Below are 12,961 nucleotides of genomic sequence, written 5' to 3'. Positions count from 1 at the left end.
ATGCAAGTATATTTTCGTGAAGATTGTAATTAAAAATTCTTTCATACAAACTGTTAATGGTGAAAATATTTTAACGGGTAGGTAATACCCGAGGAATATTTAGATTTCACATTAATAAGTACACTGTACATTCTTTCAAATCTAATTCAACAGTCATTTACTATCCTATCTATAACCACCGATATACGTATCAGTTCACCGCAGAATAACCATTTTCATTCAATTTCATATTTGGATTTTGATCTATCAGAATCCAACAAGTGGCATAATGAAGAAAACATTAGACAGAATAAAATTTGTTAGAAACAAACCAATTAACTATAAGAAATTTTGTTAAGAATCCACGCTAACAAAATCCTAGCTAACTGTTCCTAGCTAACTGTTTACATTTAATTTATCGCAATTTAATTATCTCAATTTATATTCTCGCAATTTTATTTATCGTCATTTAATTCCTGTTATTTATTTTACGCACTTTAAATATCGGGACACGTATACAAGGTTTTGACATATCATATCGACGCATCTATATATATTATTTGGAATAACCATAGACACTCTATATGCAGTAATGATCGAGTTAGCTACACAGGATTGAGGATGATTCTACAATAATATATATACTTTGAGTTGTGATCGAGTCTGAGACATGTACATGGGTCACGATACGTATTAATTAATTTAAATATTATATATTAAACTATATATGAATTATTGGACTGTTAACTGTGGACTATCGACTGTGGACTAATAATATTGGACAATTAAAATGAATTAAAATATTGATTATAACATATGAAACTAAACATTTCTTCAAGTTTTCCACTTGATTTCATCCTAAACTTCATTTGTATCTTGACGATTACAATCCGCGTTCAAACCTTTCATGATTCTTGAAAACACCTCAATCGAGAGGATGAATCAACCGCACTTCATCTACGGAAGAAAAGATTGATGCATATAGTATTGCATCTGAAAAACTCTCAGAAACTGAGTAAACGTTTAACGCGTAGCTGTGCTAATTCCTTTAGCGTTATTATTACCGAAAATAACTTTGCAATCTCTTTCTAAATTAGCCAATTTTGTCACAGCTCCAGCAAGTCAACTTCGACTTTTCATTCGAAACAACCTTATTATAGCCTTGATATATATGTGTGCTCTTTTATTGATACAGAGGAACCTTTTATATTCCATCATATTACCAGCAGACGTACCAACAACCTCATTGCTCCTTGGCTTAAATCTCTTTGACAAATCACTATATGTATCTAGTGAAGTCTTATCATGAACTCATCGGCATCTTGTAATGAGAATTGTCATACCAAGTATCGGGAAATCAGCAATCAGTATTTTGAATCTCGCAGCGTTTCTAAATCAAAAGTTATATATACATATAACATTTATCCCTTATAATTATGATCTCTCAGCTGGAAACTCTGAACAAATTACAAGGACTAAACATGTATATAAAGAATCCTGATAATTCTGTTTCTGATGAAATATTTAGCGAATACCTTACTCCTTAATCGCTCTAAATCATTGTGAATGAATTTTTTTCATCACACTTTGAATCTAAAATTCTACGATGTTATCGTATCTTTCATTATAAATATCCTCAATATTTTTTGAAGATATTTTCATAACTGTTCTTATCTAAAATCAATCATCTTTTCGCAATATCAGTGTTACATCAATAAGGAAACTGCTTTAGTTTCTAAATTCTGAAACCTTCGAGTTTAAAATATGAATGTTTTTGAAGTAGTGTTGGGAATTGAAGCATGAGTTAGTATAATATAATGACACTTGATCAATTTGATTATATTACAGTAAGTCATGCTGAGTTTCTAACGGAACTTGATGATTCACAGACCCTAACGTCATCCGGTGCCATGTTACACGACTCTTACGTTCTACTTAATCTCTAAACATATCTTCCTGATAGTTCTATTTTTTTCTCTTGAATTCTGGTAATTTAACCAGTCAAGATCGTGCTATTCCAATCTCCCTCTTAGAATGTTAGTCATGTCCATTCGAAACTTCATACTTACGAATTCTGGATCATTATTCTCTTGAATTAATGTCGGGAAGAGAAAACAAAAGTATGGAACTCCAAAATACAAAGGAAATGAAGAGGGTAGATTTATAGTGGAATATTCGACAGAGCAATCAAAACAGATTATCGTATTTAACCAAAGAAGATCCTATTTCCTTAATTACTAGAGAATCAAATCTTATTACAAAAATTTTCTCTAAATCCCTTGAATTCCGGAAATCAACCATGACTACGTCACCAGTGAAGACGAACCTGCATTTATTCATTTCACTCTTTTGCAATAGTTTCATTCGTACTCTTCACATAATCGAGTTATTTTATCTATATTATTCAATGATGATAAAACTCTAAATTCTAGCTCGTGTGTGTCATGAAAACATACTTAATGTCAGCCATGACCATCCCAATCAAATTTCGGGATGAAATTTCTTTAACTGGTAGGTACTGTGACGACCCGGAAATTTCCGATCAAATTTAAACTTAATTCTTATTTAAATTCGACACGATAAGCAAAGTCTATATTATTGAGTCATAAAATTCTTGAATTGTTTGCATGGACTCATTTAATCTTTGACTACTCCCGACAATTCACGGACCATTATTTGTAAATAAATGTGTATACATATGAAAATAAATATAAATATATGTACAGAGTATATTAAATATAATTATTTAATGATTGTAATATTCGTTGGACGTTTCGATTATTATTTAGAGAAGTTTAATTCGAACTTATAAGATTTTAAAATAAACGGTGATTTGAAAATGAGTTCTATAAACTTTAGGCTTACTAAAAATGTAATTAGGATCTAGTTATTAAATTTTAAATTTTTTTATATTTTACTTGGGGTTGGGAATGAATAATTAATGTAATTTTTATTTAATAATTAATTATCGAATTTTATACCATAATGACCAAAATAAATAAATATAGTTAATTTAAAAATATGGGATTTTTCTGAATACTTTTATTCGCCACTAAGTGAACAACGGAGCACGATATAATAACCCGTGTATAGTGTCGGTAGAATAGACAAAGAAGTGGCTGCTTTCAATTGTTTAATATTTCCGTTCTTCCACATGATCATGTAACTAATTATATTATATGTACATATACTATTTAACACTGTAATGCCTTATTATTATATTTAATTTTCTTTTATGTTTTGTTCTTACATTCACTGGACTTTCTATATAATATACATACTAACATTATGAATCATCACACCTATCTCACTTCTATATCCTGTCAACCGAAACCCATCATCATCATCTTCTAAACTTATGAATATCACAACCAACCACCTTATCCGTCTCCAACCATCATCTCTCTCTCTCTTAATCTTGTCCGAGAAAACCACCTACTGAACTACTATTTAACTCGTTTCTTCTTGGTCTACAGCTACGTGACACCTTACACCACATTAAAACCAATCACCATTACATTTTTTTTTCTTCTTCTTCTGTGAACTCGACAATCCATGCCACCACCACTTCTTCTTCGAGCCAATTAAATCACCGTCACTATGTAGTAAGTTATTATTGTTGTTTAATGATAGTTCAACTGCAATTTATGTTACTAACCTCCTATTTATGTTCGAACCAATCAAGAACCTCAACCCTCATCGTGAACTACTCCAGCAACACCTACTCGATTATCACCACACGTCTCCTGTTACAGTTTTCCGAAGACTTGCATCACCCTACCACCTCACCACAATCACAGCTACTGCTATCGCCATAAATCATCCCCCATCTGCCACTTTTTTTCTTTCTTCTCCCTGATATGCAGCCCGAAACAACCACCTATTCCACACCTTCATCAACAACCAAAAATTACTACGCTACTACTCGTTCCTGCAACCTATTTTTCAGTCACCACTCTTGCCAACGAAACCTTTGTATATATATATATATATATATATTTTTTTTCTTGTTTGTCTGTCCAAGAACATACTCCACTAACCACCATCTTATGTTATTAACCGCTGCTGTAATTCTTCAGATCCTACTGTTATAACAAACAATGGAGATGGAAACTTGAATTGTAATGGTGATACATATAGAATAATGAATGAAGAACCGATTTATTTAAAACCTTGTTAAGTGGGATGTATTAGATATTAAAATACCACATCTTATCAATCTCATAGACAAATTTATGCAAGTGGAACCAAATATAACCAAGTGGCCGACCAGTGGGTAGCTCATGATATCGATTGCTTGTTTTTTTTTATTTCTTTATCCACGATCTATTATTACTTCTAGCGTGGTGTTTTGAGCCACCATTCTTTTTCCTTTTGAGCTGTAAAACTTCATGTTATGTTAGGCCAAAAAGTGCAAGGAAATCGATTAGATTTCTGAGGACTGTTTGGAATTTCAAATCCCATAACATAAACCGTTTACCAGTTTCTTTTTTTTTTAGGCCATAACAAAAACCTATTTGTTGTGAGAAGCCCAACCCACTACTGCAAATCAACTTCCTGCTAACTGTGCGACTGCTTTCTGTTAAACCCCAACAAAAGTGGAACATGATAAATAATGAAGATGTTACAATGAATAACAAGTAAGTGAGGAGAATGTTTCAGTGATGATGTGAATGAAAGATGATGATATTGTTATTTCAACAAGATAACGATTTTGATAATGGTCTTATGATGATTAGATGATTAGATGATGATTAGGCTGCATATTTTTTGTTCATGTATCAATTGCCGTTTGAAACTTCCTGACACATCGGTTCCTATTCTATTCGAAACCCACCACTATTAAAACCACCATCATAATCATTCTTATTCCTTGAATCACCACCACCAAGAATCACCACAACCACCATTGTAAATCACTTGAATGTTGCCATTTATTTTTCTGATTGCAACCCTTTACTACTGCTAACTGATCATTTTCCTTTTCTTTAATCGACTTGCAACCCAAGACCGTCACCTTCTGATTCAAATAACTTGATCACTATTTTAAATTCTGTTGAGCCGAATCCAAGAACACATAAACCCTCACCTTTTTGATCAAAAGATTACTCTTACTGTTACTGCTGCAAATCGTATTCACATGTTTCTGTTGTTGAAAACCGATAACAAATCACACCTTTCACTTGACCGAGCTGTGAATGGTTCATTTAGGGTTGAAGATAGTAGCAGCGTAATATTGGTGACTGACATTGTTGGTGAACTAAAGCGAGGGTTTCCAATTACTGTATCTTAACTTATCGATGGGTTGTAAATTATTTTTGGGTTATTGGACTAATTAATTAGTTAGGTCATTTAAACCTTATAAAGGTTATTAACATAGGGTCCTTTTATCTTAATGAACTTGTTATAACTTGAGTCGTAGGGGAAAAACAGAAGAACGGCTTAAAAGGATTTAAATCCTTAATATCACAGAACTGAAATGTTTAGAGGCATGGTTATGGGTGTTGTTGTTTAACCGAGAGGTCTTGGGTTCGAGCCCCGACTGAGGCAGTTTTATATTTTTTTGGAAGCTTACACTCTTAAGGTAGTATTCTAATTATTGTTATTATAATTATAAGTATCATTATTAATACACTAGTACTAATAGTGATATTTTGATTAAAATTATTATTATTATTATTATTATTATTATTATTATTATTATTATTATTATTATTATTATTATTATTATTATTATTATTATTATTATTATATAAGTATTATTATTGTTATTATTATTATTATTATTATTATTATTATTATTATTATTATTATTAAAAACTATCATTTTATCTGAATCATTATTTTTAACAATATTAGTATTATTATTTTATCATTATTATTATTATTATTATCCTTAATAGTATTATCATTATCATTAATAAGTATCATTATTATTAATATATTATTATTGGTAATATTAAAAATATTATAATGAAACACATAATTTATAAAATGATATCACTAATAAATACATATACAAATTGTTCGATTACAAACATATGTTTTAATGTATATATAAATGATATAGGTTCGTGAATCCGAGGCCAAACTTGCATTGTTCAGTTTCGTCGTATGCATATTTTTACTATAAAATATCGTATTGTGAGTTCATTTGATTCCCTTTTACTCTTTACATTTTTGGGACTGAGAATACATCTGCTATTTTTACAATTGCTTTATTAAATACTTTTGAATTATATTTTGAACTGCAAATACATGAACTTCTTTTATAAATGTTTGAGGATATAGACACAAGCAAAACATTCCTCGAATGAATTATGTGGACATGATTATTGCCACCATTGAATTATGTGGATGTGATAATTGCCACCAATTGATATGAATATTTCCCCTGATTATTATTGCTTGGTAACCTAAGAATTAGAATCGGGTATGGCCCTAATTCACGCGAATCTGAAAGGTAGCTACCGGGTTTAACACCCCCACCCGGAATGTTCACTAGACGGAAGAGCTAGTGGGTGTGGTGTTTAGTACTTCGAGGTTTATATATTATACAAATGAGATGTTCTGTTTTTGGGGATATTATTGATGTGCATTATATGTTAAGGTCGGTTACCAAGCTGAGCAATGAAAGTAAAGTAAATATTATGTATCGAGAGAATGATTTTTATACACAGGTTATGTGTATTATATTTTGTACACGAGATATGTGTACGGTTACTAAGATTTATGAAAAAGGATTTCGTACACGAGAAAGGTGTACTGTATTTAAAAGATATCGCATGTACATTATATGTGGGTATAGGATTCGGGACCATTTGTACCATGCAACATTTAAATCTTGCCGTCTATCAAAATGATGAATTTTATTGTTTACGATAAACTTATGAACTCAACAACATTTTTGTTGATACTTGAAAGCATGTTTATTCTCAGGTATGAAAGAAATATTCAGCTGTGTATTTGCTCATTTTAAAGACATTATTTAGAGTTGATCATCGCAATGGAACCAGATGTTAGTGACTTTGTCCAGATGGATTAGGACGGGGTATGATAGAGCGCATGTAACTCGACGCCAGTAGGAAGAACATTACCCTCCATGCCAGTGGTAGGTAGATTACGAAGGGCTCCGAATTGAATAACCTTCAAGTATGTAGCTACGTTGTCGGTAAGAGGATCATTAGCGCATTGACTGTTACTAGGGGGAATAGGGCTAAAGAACAAAGAAGAAGATAATCTTCCGCAATATCATCCAAATCCTTGCAAAAGATCATCGAAGAAGATCTCCCCGACATTCTTATTTTCAGTAACTGAGAAGAAGAAGACAGAATTTTGTATGAAAAAAAAGGAAAAGAAGTTGGAAAAAGTGTCGGATCAATTGCTCAAAGAAGGAGAAAGTGTGTAGGTGATAAACACTTCATAAAAGTTAATAGGGTATTTCTAAGGATAAATTCGAATGGAAAACAGGGAAAAATGGAAGGCGCATCACATCCGTACATGTGTCGCGAATCTAACAGAGAAAAAACTGACCGGCTACAATGATCGCATCAGGGTAATGATTAAGTTGACGGTTTCTAACTGATAGGCTATAGTGATCGTGTCAGAGTGATGATTGAGTTTACAGCTTCCTACACTTGACAGACTGACAAGCCGTAAAATACGCTAACATATTGCGCAGACTTATGACCACACAATCTGCGCTTCACCATCCTCAAAGGGCCAGCACGCGCTATATACTGTGCAACTTAGCTTGCGACTTTGCACCTCTAACATTGCAACATCAAATAATATGTGAAATAACAACGAGAGTAGAATAAGACAAAAGACAGTACGAGGTACCATGGATAGAATCTTAGTGGTCGTACAAATGGCAGGACGTGGCAAAGCAGCACAATGCAGAGGGGACCACGTGAGTTCACGATATTTACGGTATAATAGAACTACTCTGTACTATTCTGTCCCCTCCTTCTTTTTCTTGTCGCCTACGTGGCAGAGAAAACCACGACCACTCTTGCCTATAAATACTCACATCCAACCTCACATCAATCACATTAGAGATAGAGAGAAAAAATATTGGCCATCCATATTACTCTATCTGCTCAATCATAACACATAACGGTTCTCAGGTAACGTTCCTTGAACAATAAAGCCTAACACCGTCCAAAGAGCCATTAACTCCAGTTAACCCGAATGATGGTGGATTACGTTTAACCACCCTTTCTGAGATCATCATCTTGTATGAGGGTTATTCACAATACTCCGGACCGGAGATTTAAACTAAAAAAACCCTTAAATCCTCCTTATCGTTGATCATGCATGAACCGAACCCTTTGGTCCATTTTATGCTTGATCAAATGGCGCTATCCGTGGGACAAGAAAGTTAACAGGTTTAAATATATATTTTTCCTTTATTTTTCTTAACATTTTTCGCGGTTTTTTTCCTTTCTCAGCTCCTACTGCGCGATCCATCATTTAGCTCACAGAAGGAAGGTATATGCAAGTATGACCACTATATCTTCGCGTAGAGAGGGAAAGCGCAAAGCTAACCTGATAAGTGAAGAGGTTGCGGGAATCTCTTTTCCTGCTATTCGGTTGCATAACACTTCATGCGAACCTATCGTGGTTCAGGGGTACTTGCTTGAATCTGGATACTGGATAAGGCATTTGCATATGGACACCGGTAGCAGTATTGACATAATGTACGAGCAATGTTTTAGGAAGTTACTAGACTCCATCAAGAAGGGCATCAGACCTTCAACTATGGCACTCTCTGGCTTCTCAGGGTAATCGGCATGGCCCATAGGCATCCTGAATCTGAAACTGGAATTGAGGGATGACAATAACCAATATAAGACGCGCACTGAAGATGTGGAGTTCTGTCATGGATTAGTAAAATTCTTGACGAAGCAAGGAATTGCTACTCTCGAGTCAAATCCATTTAAGGCACTGTGTGCCTCCGTTACGGTAAAAGAGGAGGAGAAATCGTCTGGCAAGGCATTGACAGGGTGTTACCTCATAATAAACCCCTCTTACCCAGATCCGAAAGTGAAAATAGGGGCCAGGTTAATAAAAGAGACAAGAGCCAAGTTACGCAACATCCTTATGACTAACTTGGACATATTCTGCTGGCGTGACGCAGATATGATGGGTGTACCGCGAGATCTCGCGCAACACCGCCTCAACGCTAACGTAAATATGATGTCTGTTCAGCAAAAGAAAAGGCCCATGGCACTGGAAGGAGTGATTGGCTGTGCGGAGAAGTAAATCAACTAGTCAAAGCAAACATCTTATGCAAAGTTAATTATCAAACATGGGTTGTCAATCCGGTCCTGGTACCTAAGGCTGACGGATCATGGCGCTTGTGTGTGGACTTCAAAGACATTAACAAAGCATGCCCGAAAGATAATTACCCTCTGCCTGAAATGGACTGGAAGGTTGAATCTCTCGCTGGATTCCTGTTAAATTATTTTTTAGACGCGTTCAAAGCGTACACCAAATCCCCATGGCATTGGAAGATGGGGATAAGACAACATTTCATACAGACCATGGCATGTACTGTTACACCAAAATGCCATTCTGGCTCAAAAATTCTAGTGCCACTTACCAGCGCAAGATCGATACTACTTTTGCCAAACAGGTCGGTCGCAATCTAGAAGCATATGTCGACGATCTTGTTATCAAAAGTAACAGCAAGGAACAGCTCCTGGCAGACATGCTTGAAACATTTGATACTCTGCGCAGTGTCAATATAAAGCTTAAACCGTCAAAGTGCAATTTTGAGGAAGAAGAGGGAACATTCTTGGGGCACGTGATTACCACCAGAGGTATCAAAGTTAACCCAAAAAAGATTGAAGCCATTGAGTGCATGCCGGCCCCGAAAACCAAAAAACGGGTTCAAAGACTTAATGGAAAACTTGCCGCGCTGACTAGATTCTTATCAAGAGCCGCTGAAAGGTTTCTTCCATTCTTTAGTACGCTCAAGAACTGCTTGAAGAAGTCTGACTTTAAATGGATAGAGGAGGCCGAGAAGGCCATCCAAGAAATCAAAGCACTGCTTAAAAACCTCCCCACCTTGACTGCTCCATTCGCTGGGGAAAGCTTCATTTTGTATCTGGCAATCGTGCTGGAAGCCGTCAGCTCGGTCCTAATTGACAAAAGGGAGGGAGTGCAGATGCCTGTATATTTTGTTAGCAAAGCGCTGACCGGAAGCGAACTTAACTATAGCCCAATTGAAAAACTCGTGTACGCGCTCGTAATTACTGCGCGACGGTTGCGGCGATAATTCCAAGCTCATCTCATAGTAGTATTAACAGATCAGCATATTCGACAAATCCTGTATAAGCCAGAAACGTTTGGGTGATTAATGAAATGGGAAATCGAGTTGGGAGAACACGAAATCAATTTCTACTCCAGAGGCGTAGTCAAAGGAAAAATACTAGCAGATTACCTCGCAGACACCACGTTAGACATGCCGATTGTGCCTGATTTAGAAAATGTTGCAACACAGACACCCGAACTCTGGGAGTTATATACATACGGGGCAAGTGGCCCAGAGGGAGCAGGCGCAGGATTGTTGCTCACACGTCCTCACAAGGAGGAACAAACCTATGCGCTAAGATTCAATTCTAAAGCTACGAATAACAAAGTAGAGTATGAAGCCCTGTTAGTGGGATTAAGATTGTCTAAGGAAATTGGAGTTAAGAAACTCCAGGCTTACGTTGATTCGCAGCTAGTTGCCAACCAGATTGATGGCTCTTTCGATGCACACGATGAAGGGATGCATGCATACTCAGCTCTGGCACGATCATTGATCGGTGAATTTGTCGAGTTCCATGTAAGTCAGATACCTAGAAGCCAAAACAAGCAAGCAGATGTGCTAAGTAAACTGGCTGCGCTGACTTTCAATCACCTTGTGAAGAAAATTTTGGTTGAGCAAATCTTCATGAAATCCATTAAACCCAATCAACTAGATGCTGTTGTGGAGGAGGATGAGCACTGCTGGATGACCAACAATATTGAATTCCTAAAAACAGGAACACTACCCGAAGATGATAAGGAGGCCAAAAAGATAAGAATCACGGTCGCTATGTATGAATTGCGCGATGATGTACTCTATAGAAAATCGTATTTTAGACCGATTTTTCAATGTGTCGGACCCAAGCAAGCTGAAAAAATCATAGATGAAGTCCACTCAGGAGCTTGCGCTTTATACTCTGAGTTCTGAACGGTGGCAGAAAAAATCAAAAGGTTAGGTTATTACTAGCCCGGCATGTATAATGATGTAGCCGAAAGGATACGGGTATGCCGGGAATTTCAATTGCACGCTCCTGTTAGCAAAGCTCTACACCGCCCAATGATAACCATAACGTCACCAAGGCCCTTTTGCAAATGGGCTATCGACATAGTGGGACCATTCCTTGCAGAATCTAGAAGTGCTGACTATTTAGTTGTTGCAATAGATTTTTTCACAAAGGGGGTCGAAGCAAAGTCACTAAACAAACTCACGAGCAAGAAGATAAGGGACTTTCTCTAGGAAAGTATTGTTTACAGTATCCAAAACGAGATAGTAAGCGATAACGGGACACAATTCGAAGGAGAGCCTTTCCGCAATTGGTGCCAAGGGCTAAACATAAAACAAAGCTTCATGTCAGTCACGCTCCCTCAAGCGAACGGGCAATGCGAAGTCACTAACAGAGACATAGTCCATGTGAACAAGGCAAGGTTAGGAAAACAATGAAAAGGATGGGTGGATCAACTTCATAATGTCCTTTGGGCGCACCGCACGACACAGAAGAATAAAACCGGAGAAATACTGTTCAGCTTGGTATATGGTTCAGAAGCGGTCCTTCCTGCAGAAATAGCCGTACCCGCAGAGTGAACGTCATCATTTAATAAGGACAAGAATGCTTGGGACCTGCACACTAACCTTGATTTTCTCGAAGAGCGCAGAGAAATAGTAGTCGTGCGCAAAGCTATCCATAAGCAATAGATCGCATGGTACTATGATAAGAGGGTCAGGCTTATCACGTACGCGGTCGATGATCTTGTCTGGTGCGATAATCAAAAAAGCAGAATTGAGGATACCGGGATGCTGGGACCCAATTGGGAGGGTCCCTACAAACTGGCAGAGCTCAATGGTAAGGCGAGTAAATGCACTTGGCACGCTACCGCGCTTAAACGATGTTATATGTAATAAAGAAAGTAGAGGAACTGATCATTCCCCTAGTTTGTCTTAATTTACATGTAGCGATACTATTATTATGCGCAAAGATAGTTTCCTAGCTAATTTCACTATTAAACAATGTCCTTACAGTTGTACTTCTTATTATATATCAAGTCATTTTCAGTCTACAATTTCATGTACCTGTATCAAGCAGAATAGCTATTTGACTTAAACTGTCCACGTAAGGGATGTCTTCTCTAGCTCCCGCGTGGCAGAAATTTGTATCGCGACATGCTAGCTTTATTTACCGGAGGGCGATGGACATTGGTTTTTCCTAACCTCACCCGAGCAGAACTAGAGATTTGTAAGTCATGACTATAAACGAAAGTGTTGGTCGCCCTTAACCTCAATCCTAAGTGTTGGCGCACTTAGAAGACTATTGAACACGTGCGAGAAGTATCACATCAACATGTATATTGTGTGCACAACAATATACATAGAGATATATACTAATATGCCTTGAGTATAAAATATGGTGTATTCACAAGCCCACAACACTACACGCGAAACGCATACAAGCTTGATGTCGAACAAACAAGTAGAACGATTGGTATAACTTTACACACACTAAACAATGACAATAATATGAAAGATGGTGAAAAGGCTTATAAACATCATATTTTCATAAATTACATAGAAAGCGCAAAGTTACATGTACAACTGAAAAAATAAAAATGTCGCAAAACTACATATGTGCCAATTACAATTCGGCGTTTATCAAATCATGCGTTGTCATACTTGGATCGCGCGAGTACC

General features: G+C 36.3%; 1 protein-coding gene across 1 annotated transcript; it reads left to right on the top strand.

The window, feature by feature from the left end:
- Positions 1-10,345: 10,345 nt before the first annotated feature.
- On the top strand, positions 10,346-11,206 carry LOC139870743 (uncharacterized). The gene has a single exon (XM_071858525.1). It carries the CDS (start codon positions 10,346-10,348, stop codon positions 11,204-11,206), a length of 861 nt encoding a protein of 286 aa, XP_071714626.1.
- The last annotated feature ends 1,755 nt before the right edge of the window (positions 11,207-12,961 follow it).

The sequence above is a fragment of the Rutidosis leptorrhynchoides genome, chromosome 10, assembly GCF_046630445.1.
Source record: "Rutidosis leptorrhynchoides isolate AG116_Rl617_1_P2 chromosome 10, CSIRO_AGI_Rlap_v1, whole genome shotgun sequence".
NCBI classification, from domain to species: domain Eukaryota; kingdom Viridiplantae; phylum Streptophyta; class Magnoliopsida; order Asterales; family Asteraceae; genus Rutidosis; species Rutidosis leptorrhynchoides.
This window is presented reverse-complemented; position numbering and strand designations above follow the sequence as displayed.

Bases quoted from the DNA above. Each gene is read 5' to 3' on its own strand.
- LOC139870743 (XM_071858525.1), top strand. From the start codon at position 10,346: ATGAAATGGGAAATCGAGTTGGGAGAACACGAAATCAATTTCTACTCC.